Genomic DNA, 16,720 nt, shown 5'->3' with positions numbered 1-16,720 from the left:
CACACACACACACACACACACACACACAGATTGATGCTTCCAGGAACGTACTTACGAGCACAGGCAGCCAGGCAGAATTACCTTCTGCACCATCAGCTACATGATTTATATATCCCACCAGATGCCAGAGGTGAAGGCTGCCATCAGAAACAAGCTGGAAAGCCTCTCTTCCCAGCTTGTCACATACAGCAGACACTGCCAGGTGCCAAGTTCAGATGAAAGCATGTGCATATGTACACACGCTCTCTTACACACAGAGGTTGGGTAGATGCAGAGGAGAAACCAACAAGGCCTGAGGACATGGTCTACTTCAATGCATTCTGACATTAAATAAAAAGCCTGTAAACGGATTACGTGCTGAGTCCACAGCATGGGGACGCTTGGTAGCTGGATGACAGCACTGCCCTCTAAAGGGTCGGAGTAAGGAGCACACAACTGGGAAGCCAGTGACCCGTGTTCTCTTGGTTCCTCTACTGCTTTCTAGCTGTGTGATCTTGGGCAAGTCACTTACTTTCTCCTTCTACTTTTCTTCATCAGTAAAAATGGTACTAACAGGACCTGGCCTTCCTACTTTCAGTGTGTTTATGAGGATCAAACGAGATCATAGATATAAGAATACTTGGAAAAAGTTAAATGTACTATACCACTATATAAAAACAAAGACAGGGGCAGCTGGGTGGTGCAGTGGATAGAGCACTGGGCTTGGAACCAGGAAGACTCATCTTCCTGAGTTCAAATCTGGCCTCAGACACTTACTGGCTGGGTGACCCTAAGCAAGTCACTTAACCTCTAAAAAAAATCCTCATTACTGACCCCAAACTTTTCATGAAGACAAAACCAATCCTTCTATCACTGACATTTTGCAGACCTTGCTATACACCCCTGCCTCCAAACAGCTAAAGAGGAATGAATACATCACAGAGGTCAATGCCCAAGTGCATGGTAGGCAAGCAGGCCATAACACATAACAAAGGAGTAATTACTATGATATATAGGAGTAAAGATCATCATGGAGAAATTGTATGATGATAAGGAGAAAAGATGAGTCGGCCACACGGCTAAGGAGGGATAACAGGTGGATAGGCAGAGTGCTCCCCTGGCACCCTCATAAGTCAGGAGAAAGCAAGGAAGAACCCCAGGATGTTGGATGGACCAAACCTTTTCCCCCATGGCAAACCTTCAGCAGCAATGGATGAGGGGCTACCTGCATCACCGGAGAGGACTCCTAAATACCGTGACTGTCCTGAAACATAGTCCCAAAGAGTTGTCTGGGGTATTGAGACCTGTCCAAGATTGTATCTTCAGTATATGTCAGAGGCAGAAGACCTGAATCCAGGTCTTAATGACTCTGAGGCCAGCTTTCCACCCACTATAACATGTTGCCTTGGCTTATTTTTGTTGTTGGAGATTCAGAGATCTTCCCTGTAGCTTGCAATGTTAAGTACCAAGGGAGAGCCGCCCTCCCCCCTCCATTATTCTCATTTCCGTGCCCCTCTCTATCCTTTCCCTGCCCTGCCCCCAGTAACTCCCCAGTGGTCTAGAGCTGCCGTCACTGGTTTCATTCCTGGCAGAAGCATCAGAATAAAACAGACGCTCCCATTGATTTTCTAATAATAATTGTGACAAAGGAGACCCAATCAGGAAAAGCTAGCAGGGTCTGGAGCTAGAGTTCAAGCCCAAGGTTAAAAGAAATGCATTAGAGCTGAGCTCCCTCCCCTGACTCTCTCTACCCTCCTGTGCCCCCTTTATGGCAAATTTTCCTCTAGTTTTCAGCTCAGCATTTAACTCCCACGTTTGGGGGCTGGGTGTTTGCCCTTGAAAATTAGGCCAAACTCAATTCCCTGCATTTGGGTCCCTATTCAAGGCAGAAGCTGCCCCCTCCGATCTACCCTGGCCATTGATTCCCTAGCCACCTCACAAAGAAAATTCTCCCACTGGCCTCCTGCCAACAGTAATCATGATCACTGGGGGTGGGGGAAGAGGGCTAGATAGCAAGGAGAACTTCCCAACTGCTGAAGGTGTGAGACATTAGACATGATGGTCACAGGAGGCCAAGACACAGTTTTCCTGGAGACTGTTGAGAATGATAGAGATAATTACCTCCTCCTCCTGCCCTCATGGTTCTACCTCAGTCTTCTTAGGACAGGGGAAGGGGGCATGTCCTAACTGGAAACAGAAGGGATGGCCTCTGTAAGGCTAAGGGAATACAAGGCAATGCCTCCACAGTTTTGGGTTTGTCCCAAAAGCAAGATCAGGGAAGACCCTACATTCCACTCCCACGGGGCCAAATCCCTCCCCCTCCAGATCCCCACATTGCATCAATGGCCAGCCAGGCACATCTTGCATTCCTTGCACACAGTGTCTCACTGTTGTCCCCCTTGGCAAGCCCAACTCAGCCCCAGTGTGCCCAAAGAGCCATGTCCTCTCTCTCCATAAGGAGGACTGGAAGAAGGAGAGGGGGCAGGGAAGGCAAAGCAGAGAGGAGAGAAGAGAGTCTCATTGTTCCTCAGCCAGTGTGGAAAGACTAGACCCATGCAGACCATGATAGCCAAGCAGGGAACATCACCCTCTCACATGGTTGCTGAGAACAACAGATAGTGCAAATAAGATTGCTTCCCCAATCCCACTGCCTTTGACCCTAAAACTCTATGTCTATTTGTCTCTATGTTTCTATTTCTGTCTTTCTCTGTGTCTGTTGGTCTCTATCTCTCTAACACACAAACACAAACACACACATACACACTCACACACACACACAGAACAGGAAGCAGGAGTAAGGTTTTAATGGGGTCACTGAGACTCCCTCAGAGCCCAAGCTCTCAGTATCCTCCCAGGACAGGGAAACAGAGCCACATAACCAGTGGAACTTTAATGAAGAAAGGGGAAAGGTGGTCCAATAATTTAGTCTGGTAAAGAAAAGGCAAAAGTCCTCCTTTATGAAAAGAAAGACTAGATGTTTTATGCCAAGGAGAGAATTGGAGGAAATGGGCTGGACCCACAGTAGAAAATTGGTAAGAAAATTTTAAAATGTCTCTTTGGTATTTATCACCCCCTGGAGTACTCAGGAGCTTTTGTTGAAATGATCTCCCTTGAACCTCACCATAATCCTTGGCATGGTGGGGAAAGTGGTATACAACTATCACCCCCATTTCTCAGATGAAGAAATTAGCCCAGTGGTTTTCCTAATTTAAACAACTAGTCAGCAATAGAGCTGAGAGCAGAACTCTGGTTCCCTCCACATCAGCCTAAAGTTCTTTTCCATAACTCTATGCTTACTTACCAAAGGGTGGGTGGCAAGCAGGGTTTTCTTTGGAGGATGTTGTGTCTCAGGGAGGGAGACATTAGAAACTCCTAATAGAAGGACAGAACTAGGGATGGAAGGAACCCTCAGAGGCCATCTAGCCCAATCCCTTCATTTTACAATGAGGGCACTGATGTACAGAGAGATTAGGTGACTTGCATAGGCTCTAGGAACTTTTAGGTAACAAAGTTGACCAGAGCTCCAGACTAGAGCATTTCTGCAGTAGTCCCCAACTGTGACTGCAGCCAAGCTCCAGTAGGGTCCTTTGTTTGGGTGAACGGTTCCTTTGAGGTGCCTTAGTTTTTGCAAGAATGCTAGAACCCAGGGTGGCCAGGTAGCACAGCGAGTAAGAGCACCAGTGTCAGGATGACCTGGGGATCGAATCCTGGGCTCAGATACTTAGCACCCACCCAGAAACACCTGGCCATGTAACCCTGAGCAAGTTACTTAACCCCAATTGCTTAGGGGCGGCCAGGTGGCTCAGCGAGTAAGATCACCGGCTCCAGTGTCGGGATGACCTGGGGATCAAATCTGGGCTCAGATACTTAGCACCACACCCAGAAATAACTGGCCGTGTAACCTTGAGCAAGTTACTTAACCCCAATTGCTTAAAAAAAAGAATGCTAGAATTCCCTGGCTACAAAGTCAGTTTTTTTCTCTTTTGATCAAACGTGGAGTTAAGGGCTGAACTGGAGAAAGGGCTACATCTGCATATATAAGTACTCATATTTATACAAAATAGTTTAGATTATTTATCCCCAATATCCTTGACAGACTACCCCCCTCCCCTGAACCTTTTCCTCCAGCTACCCAATCACTCCCACAAACCCCACTCTTCATTCCAGCACTCAGGTTTCCAAAAGACTGGGTTCCTCATCTCTGGGGCTTGGGGATATAGCTCCATCCCTGCGAGGTCCAGAGGTGAGAGGTCTCTTGATGTGTAACCTGCTGGGCTAGGAAGTCAGAAAGCCACACAAACGGCAACCACACCAGCAGCCCCTAAGGCCAAGCCATGCTCTTTCTAGAACCCGGGGCAATCTTAGCCCAAACTGTTCTGAACCTCCTGGATCACATACTATTGGATAGAGAGGAGGGAGTGGAAAGTGACAGAAGAAAACATGACTTGTCTTCTAGGGCCAATTCTCCCTTGTCCATAGGCAGGAAGAACCTACATCAACAATTCCTCTGGATTTTAAAAGATTGTTTTTAGCCAATAGCTTCAAATTCTTCCCCAACCAAACATTTTCTCATCCCAGAATGGCTACCCCTTTCCCTGACCTCCCAGCCTTAGATCATCAGAAATAGACAAAAGGCTGAGTTTAAGAAGGAATAGAAGGAATGAATGACCCATAGAGCCAACTGAAAAGCGAATCTGCCCCCTTGAATAATTTAGCTGGCAATGCCTGGGGCACATCAGGTCCCACACTGAGTTTCCCTGAAGTCAGACTGACCTAAGGGATGCTAAGATCAATGAGTGTCATTGAGAGGAAGCTCATCAGGGAGAGGGGAAGTCTCCCCATTCACCCAGAGGACATGGCCATTGACAAAGCTGTTAGTTTTGCAGGTGCCATCTAACTGTTTTGCCCATCTGCCCCATGTGCCACCTTGGTACAGCTTCCTATCAAGGGTTCAAGCTCTATAGCTCTTCCTCCACTACTAAAGTGAAGAGTGTTAAGTACAGAAAGAACTGCCCAGGATTCTTTCTATAAATGAGGGCAGGTATCTGACACTAAAGTCCAAGAGACCCTTGTTCTCCAAGGAGACTCTGAGTTCCAAGTCTGCTTACTCCAGACCTCTCCCCAGCAGCCAAGGCCAAGGTTCAGTGCATTAGAACTCCATCCATGCAAAATAAAAAAGCATTCAAACATGCAGATGGTGGGGAGCAGAGAGGAAAGGGAGAAGGAAAGGGAAAGAAAAAGTTGGAAAAAGGAAGAAAGAAAGAGAAGGGGAGGGGAAGGGAAAGAAAGACAGGGGAGAAAGAAAAGGGAGAGAAAGAGGAAGGGAGAGGGAAAGAGAAAGGGGAAGAGAGAGGGGGAGAGAGGGAGAAGAAGATCTACAGGGAAAGGAGAGGGGCAGGGGATAGAAGAGGAGGAACAAGAATAGAAAGAGAAGAAGGAAGAGAAGATGGAAGAAAGAAAGATGTGAAGGGAGAGAGGGAGAAGGAATGAAGGGAGAAAGGAGAATAAAAAGGGAAAGAATATGTGATAGAAAAAAGGGCAGAAATAGAAGAAAAGGAGATGAATGGAAAGTTGAGAAAGAGAAGGAAAGAATTGGTATTGAGAAAAAAGTTGAGAAGAAAAGAAAAATGAGGAAGTGGGGTATAGGGGAGTGCACCAACCAGAGTGGGAAGAAGATCTCTGCCGGTGGAGAGGAGAATGCCAGGACATGACACTCTTCTGGATACCCTGGAGTTTGGCGTTGTATGCTGATCCCCAAGAGGGGAGAATAAAGGGGAAGGAGGGGAGAACAGAGTAAAGTAGAGGAAGAAGGCATCCCACCAGTGACCAAGAAGACAGACGAGACACACATGGGACACACAGAGAACGAAGGAGAAGGAATAAAACAAAACAAAACAAAAAGAAAATAAACATTAGTTGAAGGTCTGAGCCAGGGATCCAGCCACAGATGGAAGGATGGGATGGCATTAGGGGAGAAGCATCAAGGCTTTCCTCTTAAGAGGATGGTTCTTTCTTGTGTCTGCCAAGGAATCTGAGAACTCTGGGGCCCATTACCACTTGGTCATAAGAGAAGCACAGAGAGGACCCTTCCCAAAATAAGGAATATTTTGTTTTTCCAACTTCCTCTTTTTCTGAGCGCTACCTGTAGGGACAAAAGGGATGGACAGAGGAGCATTGAGTTTTGTTTTCTCAGAAGGACGTGCAACATTATAGGCTGTTTGACCTATTTTATTTATTCACTCCCACCGCTACTACCACAGTGTCTAGAACAGGATCTAACGGCATGTAGTGGTCGCTTTACAATGAATGGGGCCACTTGTGATTTCATTAATGAAGGGCACTCTGTTCAATGAAACTCCCTCTCCCAATGCAGATGGGCAAATACTCTGTCACTTGGAGCTTTCGAGTTGTCTAGGACATTGAGAGGTTAGGTACTTACTTGCCCAGGGTCACACAGTCAGCATATTAAGAGAAGAGACTTGAACGTCACTCTAAGGCTGACCGTCTTTCCACTTTGCTATGCTACCTTTCCATTGAATAAATGAGTAAATGAATCAAACCTTTCTCTTCTGAGAACACAAAAGAAACAAGCCTAATCTGCTGCAGAAGAGCCGCTTCCCTCTGATGGAAACCTCTATTTCTCCCACTCCTTTACTGCTACTGCATTTGTTCAATTTGATCTCCAATTCCTTGATAACGCCATATTGTCCTAGTCTATTTCCTGCTTTGCTCCCAATGGCTAGTCATTTCGATGATGAGTTTACTAATGCCTAAAATCCCTCGTGTCTTTGACCTTCCACTATGGCTGCTTTACCAAGACCTGACACTGGCCACTCTCCACCATCTACTTCCCCTCCTGTTCCTAGGATCAGTAGAGAAAGGGATGAAACCATATTGACTGTGACTATTAGAAATTTTTACTACTTAACCTCAGCTGCACCCTCACTACAGCCTGGCAACCCTTTTCTTTATCTCCTTGTTGATTCAACAAGGGCATTCAATTCAACAAGCATTTTTTAAGGATCTACCATGTTCAGGGGATCCTGCTAGGGCCCAAATGCCCTACAGGATTGTCCAATTTGACTGCTGCAAGCCTTTGCTGGGTCTTTTTTAATCCCAAAGTATGGGTAGCCCCCAAGTCTACTCGCTGTCTCCCTATATGCTCTCATGCTCTCTCTCTCCCTCCCTCTCTCACAGATCAAACTCATCTCACACCACACACCTCCACACCTGTCTCTCTTCCAAATTCCACTGCTTCTGTGGTGGCCACCACCATCCTCCCAGTCATCCAAGTTCCCAACCTCAGACTCATCCTTCAGTCTTCTATCTGTCTCATCCTCCATGGCCAATCAATCTGTTCCATAGCCACAACATTTTTCACATTCATCCCCTTAAAAAAGTGGAAGAACAAATGAAGGCAACGTCTATTCTGAATTTAATTTTCTGAACGTTCTGAACTTTGGATCAGCACCTTCCACACCAGACCAGAGACCTGGAGAGCCACAACCATGTCCACCAGAACCCGTGCCTCCTATCCCTGAGGAAATGAATACCCTGATATTTGAAACCCAGTCTAATGATGACTGAACGTGTTCCAACTAGCCCACTTCTGGACTGCCTGTCCTGGACACCAGGCATTGCTGCAGCTTCATATCCCACCCAGCCATCCATATCAGTCATTCCACCATCTCCCTGCTGCTCTGACCTGCTCCTCCCAGGCCATACTCTGGACTTCCTCTACTATGCCCCCAAAATGTATTCATCCTACAGCTTCACTCTAGCCTGAAATTCACATGTTGGAAGGACCTTCCTCTCCCTTCGGCCTCTCCCTCTGGTTGGACTGCTTTTCCTAGAGCCCCCATTTCAGTACTCTATTTGCCTTTCTGTCCTGGCACCAGGCCACTATGTCTCACTCCTCTCCTGGCTGCATTATGTACTACCTCTACCTTACCTCAACCAGCACCTTTGTTTACTCCCCCTCCTGCCCCCAACATTTCAGCTTTCTTTTATGTGTTATCTTCCCCTATTAGAATACAAGTTCCACGTGGGCAGACATTGTCTCTCTAAAAATATTTGTACCTTCAGTTCTCGTTAGTGCCTGGAACATCATAAGAGCTTTATAAATGCTTTGTATTCATTAATTCATGGAAATTCAAAAGATACAGTTTGCCAAAATTTTATCAAAGCATTGAACAAAGTCTTCAGTGCTGTTCTTGGGGGCTTAAGAGATTATAGGTTACACAATAGTGCATTTAGATAGGTTCAGAACTGGTTGAAAAAACAGATTCAAGCAGTAGCCACTTGGGTTCTGATGACCACTTGGAAAAGTCATTAGTGGAGGTCCAGAAGGCCTGTGCTACCAATGAATAAAAGCATGGCTGATGCGCATCCGATTTCTAGACTACACAAACAAGAATGGCTAGCTAACGTATTGGATGACAGAGTTAGGATCCAAAAAAGATTATGACAGGCTGAAATTTTGGATTTAATCTAATAAGATGAAATTTAATAGGAAAAGTACTACATTTGGGTTTAAAAAGTCAATTTTCCCAAGGAAAAGATGAGGTTGATAAAGCTAGACAGCATCCTCTGAAAAAAGACCTTCAGGTTTTAGAAAAACCACAAGTTGAATGTGAGTCAAGAGTGTGGTACAGCAGCCAAAAAAAGTGAAATTGAAAGGCACATTGTCCATGCCTAGGCAGGTTATAGGTAAACTAGAGACTGTCCAGTGAAGGACTGCAACTGATGGAACCAGAATTATTATGTGCCTAGAGTAGAGAGGGCTTAGGGGCTATAGAACAGTTGTGCTCCTGTATTTATAGGACCATTAGATGGCAAAAGGACTAGACTTGTTCTTGGTCCCAGAAAGCAGAATAAAAACAATGGACCAGAGCTGCAAAAAGGCAGGTTTAAGACTGACATAAGGGAAATCTCAATAATTTAGAGCTATCCTGAAGTAAAATGGGCTGCCTTTGAAGGGAGTGGGCCCCTCCTCGCTGAACATGTCCAAGCAAAGGATGGATGACAATTTGTCAGATATATCGTTAGTACTTACTCCCTCCCTAAATCTCTCCCTCTACACTGACACCTTCCCATCCCTCTACAAACATGGCTAGTTCACTTCTATCCTCAAAAAAAAATGGGAAAATCTCCTTCTCTTGACTTTGGAAGCCCCTCAAATGAACATTTCCTTTCCTTCCCATTAACAGCTAGACTATGTAAAACAGTCATCCATATTCACCACCATTTTCACCCCCTACCTATTCTTTGACCCCTCAAATCTGGCTTCTGAAATTGCCTTCTCACAGCTATCAAGGTTCCTCTAAGTCAGATCCAAGGACCTTCTCCAGTCCTCATTCTCCCTGGTCTTTCTGTAGCATTTCACACCACTAACTACACCCTGTCTACTGTCTACTCTCTTCTCCATGAGTCTACCTGTAACAATGCACTATCCGGATCACCTTCCTCTCTTGACTGTTCTTTCTTTGTTTTCTTTCCTTGCTCCCAAAAGTCTCCAATCTTTCCCCTCTCTTATCTATCCTTCACAAGCTAGTAGAGTCATCTTCCTAAAGCACAGTTCTAACTATATTACCCCCCCCCACTCAGAAACCAACAGTTCCCTGCTACCTACGCAATGTCTATATTGTGTACAGTATGTTCCCAACCTTTCCAGCGTTCCTTCCAAAGATAACCTTACATGTGCCAGTAATGTTGTAGCTAGACCAGACTCTTCATTGGGTTTTCCCTACCATTATATCTTTGCTCATGCTTCTCTCTCCAGTTAGGATTCCTTTCCCTAATTTCTCCATTCCATATACATCTTGTTCTACTCTCAGTTCTACTACATGATGATCAGACTCCCTGTATGGCTGCAGAGGAAGTCGTGGCAGTAGGAACCGCTGATGTAAGAAATTCCACTCATGCCTGGTTGGGGACCAAAGAGATTTATAGCCGTATGGGGCCATAAATAGCTACCCCCTCTACACATTTTGTCCTCAGGTCAGCTGAGGAGTGAATGAGAAGGGGGACACTGTGTGCCAGCCACATGCCCTTCCTTTCCATCAAGTCTTTTCTGCCAGGCCTAAGGGGGCCAGAGGACTGAAAGGGTTTGAGAGTCTTGGCCTCTGAAAAGGAGAGGAAGTGACAGTAATGGAAGATGGGGCCACAGACTCAAGGAGCAACTCCCTAGCAGGGACTGGAAGAGGATGTCAGCCTAGGCAGTAAACAATAGCTGACTTCTAGAAAAGCTTGAGTAAAACCTTGAGAGGAAAGGGTTCCAGAGAAAAGCTGGTTTGAGGTTTAAGATTAACAAAGGAATATCGTCACAACATTCCTGATGGTATAATTATCATTCCCCATTTTACGTTTGGGAAACTGAGGCACAAATACATTAAGTGACTTGCCAACATCACCCAGGTAGAAAATGTCAGAACTAGACTTTCCACCTCCAAGTCCTGTGCGTTTTCCATTCCTCAACTTGAAAAGGGTCTCCAAGCTCAAAGATGGTAGGAAAAGGCCAAAAGACAACCAGAATGCCAAAGTATGGAGTTCCCCATCATGGACCTATCTTTGGCTCAGTCCATAGAAAACATGACCTCCTCCAATACAGTTTCTTTCCCTTTAGGTTTTTTTTTTCACTGATAGCAGCCTGGAGAAGGTAACCCCCAGGGCCAGCTTCTTCCCTACACACATACAGATATCTACATGTATGTATGTATGTATGCATGTATGTGTGTATGCATATACTCTGTGTTCTGGTTTGGGCAGTGAAGTCGGGAAGACTTTAGTTCTCATCCTGCCTCAGACACTTATTAGCCATGTGATCTGGGGCAAGTTGTCTTTCTCTCTCTCTCCATATCAGTTTCCTTATCTGTAAAATGTGGGTAATAATAGCCCCCCTAGCTCACAGGGCTGAAATGAAATAATATAGTTGAAACATTCAGTAAAACTTAAATTGTAATATAAACATCTGCTATTTTTATTCTCAAGTTAAAAGGTTCCCAGTCCTCAAGATGCATCAAGCCCTCCCCACTCCCAGAGATGGAAAGGAAGGGGAACAAAAGAGGACAAGGCCATGCTGACTGGGTTTCACTGTAAACTTCTGCAATCTAACATACACTGGACCTTCACTGCCACAAAGCAATCCTTTTATTATTCTCTTATTGACTTTCTATCACACTCCCCACAATATCTCTACAAAACCTCTTCCTCCTTCCTAAAGCACTTGATTCTATCCCCATAGTTTCTCTCTCAACAGATGACTTCATCTCCTATTTTACTGAGACAAATGTAGTCATCCATTCTAAGCTCCCAAAACTCATCTCTTCCACAAGTCAGAACTTCTCTGTGTCTTCTCCCATCTCCTCCATTTCCCTAGGTTCTGAGGATGGGGTGCCTCCCCTCCTTGCCCAGGCTAACTCTTTCTAATGGGCCCTTGATCCTAGCTCCTCATACCTTCTCTAAGACCTTTCCCTTTCTTTTCTACAGCAGATGATCATCTAATGGCTAGAAATAGGAGTCTACACTCACTTCCTCCATTTCCTCAGCAGACACTCAGTACCCTTCACACCTCCTCAATCTGGCTTCCATCCCTAAATCTCTACCACTGCTCTCTGGAAGGTAACCACCTTGACACTGGATTCCCTTGGCTTCCATGGCACTATTGTCTCACCTTGCCTCCCCAAATGATCCTTCTTTCTCATTCTTCTGGGTTCTCCAGTTGCTTGTGTACAACTATGCCACTGGGCTTTTATTCTTCTCTTTCTGTTCGTAATCTAATTCCCCCTCAGGTCTTCAATTATCACCTTCATCCAAATGACTCCAGAATCTAGACCTCCCCTCTCCCTCTTGACCATCCCACATTTCTAACTCCCTGTTAGATACATGCAGCATCCTGTCAACATCCCTCAAACTCAACATGTCCCAAAGTGAATTCATTATCTTCACTCCAAAACCTGTCCCTCCTCCTCCTTTCTTACCTATTTTTGTTAATAGCCCCTCCATTTTCTCTCATTTACCCAGACTAGACATTTAAAATTGTATAATGTACTCTTCCTTCTTTTTCACTATCAAATTCAACCAGTTCCCAAGTACTATTGATGCTACCTCCAAAACATCTCTCCCATTGCTTAGTTTGTAAGCGCATTGAGAGTAGGGGCTGGTTCACTTTTTGTCTGCCCTACCTTTCACCTAACTCAAAATGATCCCCAAGTCCATGAATGAATTCCCTGGACCACTATGTTTCATCTCTTTTGTGCATTAGTCATTTTCTGACATATTACAGTTATCCATAAACACATCCCACCTCTGAAGTTTGCCATCTATGTGACCTTGGGAAAGTTGCTTAATTTCCTTGGGCCTCAGTTTCCTCATCTGAAAAATTTGGATTAAATGGTCTTTCAACTCCTTCCCATCTCTATATTTGTGAATCTGAACCCATCCCCCTACCAACTCCTTTTAGGCAGAAGCAATGCTGTTTTTCAATCTCTGTGGCCCTACCATCTAATCCAGCAGCTAACACATAGCAAACAATAAATGTCTGTTGATTTGAGTAAAACTGAATATAATTTAATTGTCCATCTCTAGATCCCAAGAGCTATGAATACCTGAACTTACCCTGGAAATCTAAATTTCATCATTAAAACCAGAAATTCGGGGCGGCTAGGTGGCACAGTGAATAGAGCACCAGCCCTGGAGTCAGGAGGACCTGGGTTCAGATCTGGCCTCAGACACTTAGCACAAAAAATAGCCATGTGACCTTGGGCAAGTCACTTAACCCCAATTGCCCTCCAAAAAGCAAATAAATAAATAAAACCAGAAATTCTTCTGGCTGTCCAGGATGGCTGATATACATATTCTGAAAATATTTTCTACTTCCATAACCACACCCCATTCCTAAATGCCCACAATTCCCAAGAGGATCTTTTCCTACCTAGGGTTCAATTCCTCATTCTTCCTAAAAATCTGATGATACTCCCCCATCCTCAGTTTCCCCAACTATAAAGTGAGGGTGGTGATATTCTATCTGATGGTTCCTTCTGTCTTCCATGTTTGATGTTCTATGTTCTGTGATTAGGCTAAGCTCTGATGTGCCAACCCTAGATCATACAAGAGCCTAACATCTAACCATACCGGAATCCTCTACCTAGATCAGCTCCCCAAACTCAGGACAGATCTAGAACTAGACAGACCTATAGGACTAGAATTAGTTTGAATCTCTGACTCAAGTAACTTCCTCGGTCCCAACAAGAATCATCTGATTCGAATGAATCCTGGCTTCCCCAAAACAGCATCTTCTAAATGTGTATATATTGCACTGGAAATCTTCAAGGTCAAACCCCTTGTGTGCTTGTACTAGGGAATCCTGCTTGCAAGGAGTAAAATGGACCAGTTTGAAGTATCAGGGATCAATGGTGAGGTCCTCTATACAGAAGGAAGAGGTGAGCTCCTGTGATAGGAACATGCCCATCATACAGAAGAGGAAAGTGAGGGATACTTCTTGAAATCCTACCTTCCAAAGAATTTAATAAAGTCTCTTGACTCAACAGAGAGCTGATTCTCTATCTGTAAGACATCTCTCTCTGGTCACAGACAGAGTGGTGAGGCCAATTCAGCCTCCTGAGATGCCAAGCCCCAGAGTCTGGGTTGAATCCATGGAGCTGCTTTCCTATACCCCCTGCCCCAGGCACAGAATCCCATCAGGAACCCCTTGTCCCCTCATCTTTCCCCAACTCCCTCTATTTTCCTTGGCCACATAAAGGGAAAGAGTGTTGCCTGTTCTCTCTGCAGTTGGCACAGTGTGACTCAGCTTCCCCTTTAGGGAGTGGGAGTTAGGGAGCGGAATCTGTTTCTCTGCCCAGTCTACTCCTCTGAAATTTCCATGGCACCTAGTCAGCTGAGAGATCCAGTCTAATGCCTAAAATCTTCCTTCAAGACTTCTCAGACCACCTCCTGATGTTAGATCCACCTTAAACATAATCACAATGAGGATTTCCAACCAGTGGATGCCTCAAGAAGGTGCCAAGAGGAGGAAAAATCACAACTGTCCTACCAAAAGTTAATCACAGTCCACTGGAAAGAGCATGGGTTTTAGAATCAGCAGGCCTTGGTGTATATACTGGTTCTGCTACTAACTCACTGTGTGATCTTGGGCAAATTACATCACTTCTGGGGGTCTCCGTTTCTTCCGCTGTAAAATGAGGGGGGGTTGGACTAAATGGTCAACTCTCTGAGGTCCCTTCCAGAGATATGGTTCTACAAATGGTCAAGCAAGTATCCATGTGGCAATTCTTCGTTATGCTGCCCTAAAATGTGACAATTTATCTTTACCAAAAAAATTTTCCCCATGGCCTGGCATCCCACTTTTTTTCCTCCTTCTTCAGGGAAATACATCCTTCCTCTGATGGAATTTGGGAATCGGGATGATATGGGAGTGAATGCTGATCTGTGTCCCCTAGGCAGTCCCAGTCTTACTCAAGAGAAAGCCCAACCTATATAGCATAGACCAGAGGGTCTTAACACTTATTTGTGTCATGGACCACTTTGGCAGTCTGGCAAAGTCTATGGATTCCTCCTCCGAATACCATTGGTTACCTACATTCATAACTTAAGGAAATGCTAAATTTCAGGAAAACAAAGATGCACTTTTTCCTCATTCAAGTTCATAGACCCCCTGAAATAATCTCTCCATGAACTGTCGAGCCCAGGTTAAGAACCCCTAACCTAGAGGGTTGGGAGTAGAATTTGACATTCTGAGTTGTCTGGTGAGTTTTAACAACCTCCTAATCCTAACCCCCATTAGAGTAAAAAACCTGAACCAATCTCCTCCTTACCAGCTCCCACTTCTGTCCCAGATTGCTCCTCCCAAGCCCATGAGCAGAAGTCTGGAGATGGAGAGAGCTACAGTATACCATGTTAAAGAACAGGATGTTCTCTCACCATAGCCCAACCAGAGTGCTTTCCAGAGGTTCTCCTTTATTCCCCTCCTCCCATCCAGGTCAATCAAAAACTCAAAAGCCAAGAGGAAGGAAAAACTGATGAAGACCTAGTCCCTTAGGTTCTTACCTGCTACCCTGTGGGCCACCAGTCCCTCTAGATTCAAGGGTTCTTCCTCAGGGGTCCGGGATGGATCTGAACCAGTCTCCTTTGCGGGGAGTTGAGGCTGAGTTGTGAGGCCAGGGAGAGTTGCTGGAGGTTGGCGAGGTCCCAGAGGACTTGAGGAAGCTGGGAAAGCAGAAGAAGAAGGAGAAGAGGCTGGACTTCTGGGCTGGTAACTCTGGCTGGGCACAGCTGAAGATGGCTGGTAATCATAGGGAGAGTATGGCCTCCCAGGTGAGGCAGACTCCAGGGAGGTGCGGGCAGCTGGTTCAGGTGCTCCCTGGAGATGTCCCCTCGGGATATAGCCAGATCTTGACTGGGCCAGAGGCTGGGACTGAAGGGAGAGGCCAGGAGGAGGCTGGGAGGCAAGGGGAGAAGCCCCTGGCCAGGCCCCAGGGACACTCTGTGACTTGTGCAAGGGGGAGGTGGATGAGGCAGGGTCCAGGTCAAGCATTAGCATGTTGAGGGCTTCTATAGACTGCTCAATCTCCTTCTGGGAGGCTGCCCTGGGGAACTCAGGGAGGCCAGAGGCTGAAGCCTCCACCTGAGGCTGGGGACTGGGCCTGCTGGGTATGTGGCTCTCTAGGCGAGCTCTCTCCTGCTGGCGTGGAGGTGGGCGAGGCTGCTGCTGTGGCTGCTGCTGCTGCTGCTGCTGCTGCCAGGAATTCAGTCCCCGTTGCACTGCATCCCGACTACTCCCACTGCGGACAGGAGCTTGGGGTAACTGAGGCTCGGCTTCTGGAAAGGACTGGGAGCGGAACATCCCATTGGCATCATAGCCGTAGTGGGGATTAGTCATTGCCTGCTGCCATCCCAGATGTGGACCCTCACGGTGGTACCCAGAGAGGCCCTCCTGAGCTGAGAATGAGGGTCGCATGGGGGCCCCGTGGATGGTCTGAGTGAGGGGAGTGCGGGCCTGGGTTTCATAGGGGCAGCTGCTGCCATTAACCATCGGTTCTGCTGGGTACGTCTTGTCCAGGCCATTGGTCAGCGGAGACATAGCCTCGGGGTAGCCCCCCTCGCTGGTGTTGGTGATCCCCTCCAAGGAGGACAGAGTGCCCAGGCTGCCCACGCTATGCCCATCCTGGTTGGGCAGCTCGTCATCCAGGATGTCCGTCTCCCGCTCGGATGTCAGGGCCCCACCGTTGACATGGACCTGGGCAGGGACAACATGGCGTCCAGAAGAGGGGGCAGCGGGTCCCGCGTGCTGGCGGGACAGATGGTGCCGGGCGTGGTACATGGGCCCTTGCTTCTCCCGCTCCAAGCCAAACCCACTCAGCAGCCTGTCCAGCTCCCGCTTCTCCTCAGGGCTCAGGGATGCAGCAGCACTGGGGGGGCCCGGCGGCTCATCGGTCTTGTCAGTCTTGGTGGAGGCAGTGGAATTCCCTGAATCGCTGCTCACTGACAGAGTGTGTTCCACGTGGTTGGGGGTGGCTGAGAGAGTGGGGCGGATAGCATTGACCGCACCTGTGCTGCCGTGCAGAGAGTCCTTCTTCTTCACTTTGGCGTACAGACTGCCATCCAGCGGACCTTGGGTGTGTCCCACCACCTCTGTAAGAAGGAGAAGAGAGAAATCCGTGAGTGTGCATGTGTGAGACAGAGAGAGAGAGAGAGAGAGAGAGAGAGAGAGAGAGAGAGAGAGAGA

The 16,720-nt window shown here is 46.6% G+C and overlaps 1 protein-coding gene across 14 annotated transcripts in view; it reads right to left on the bottom strand.

Moving 5' to 3' along the window:
* TNS1 (tensin 1) overlaps nt 1-16,720 on the bottom strand; it is a 262,454-nt gene that overhangs the window by 47,048 nt on the left and 198,686 nt on the right. For 10 of the 14 annotated variants that reach the window (XM_069075165.1, XM_069075166.1, XM_069075167.1 and 7 more), the window contains 2 exons: nt 15,043-16,626; nt 5,640-5,726 (listed from right to left, as the gene is read on the bottom strand). In XM_069075165.1, the coding sequence (XP_068931266.1) occupies nt 5,640-5,726; nt 15,043-16,626 (1,671 nt within the window). The remainder of the gene's footprint in view (nt 1-5,639; nt 5,727-15,042; nt 16,627-16,720) is intronic. The other 4 variants (XM_069075168.1, XM_069075170.1, XM_069075171.1 and 1 more) reach the window with 1 other exon arrangement.

Source organism: Petaurus breviceps, unplaced genomic scaffold (genome assembly GCF_028583685.1).
Source record: "Petaurus breviceps papuanus isolate PSGF00001 unplaced genomic scaffold, PetGlider_PUasm1.0 90903, whole genome shotgun sequence".
Lineage (NCBI taxonomy): Eukaryota > Metazoa > Chordata > Mammalia > Diprotodontia > Petauridae > Petaurus > Petaurus breviceps.
The sequence above is the reverse complement of the archived record's forward strand: the minus strand, read 5'-3'. Positions and strand labels throughout refer to the sequence as shown.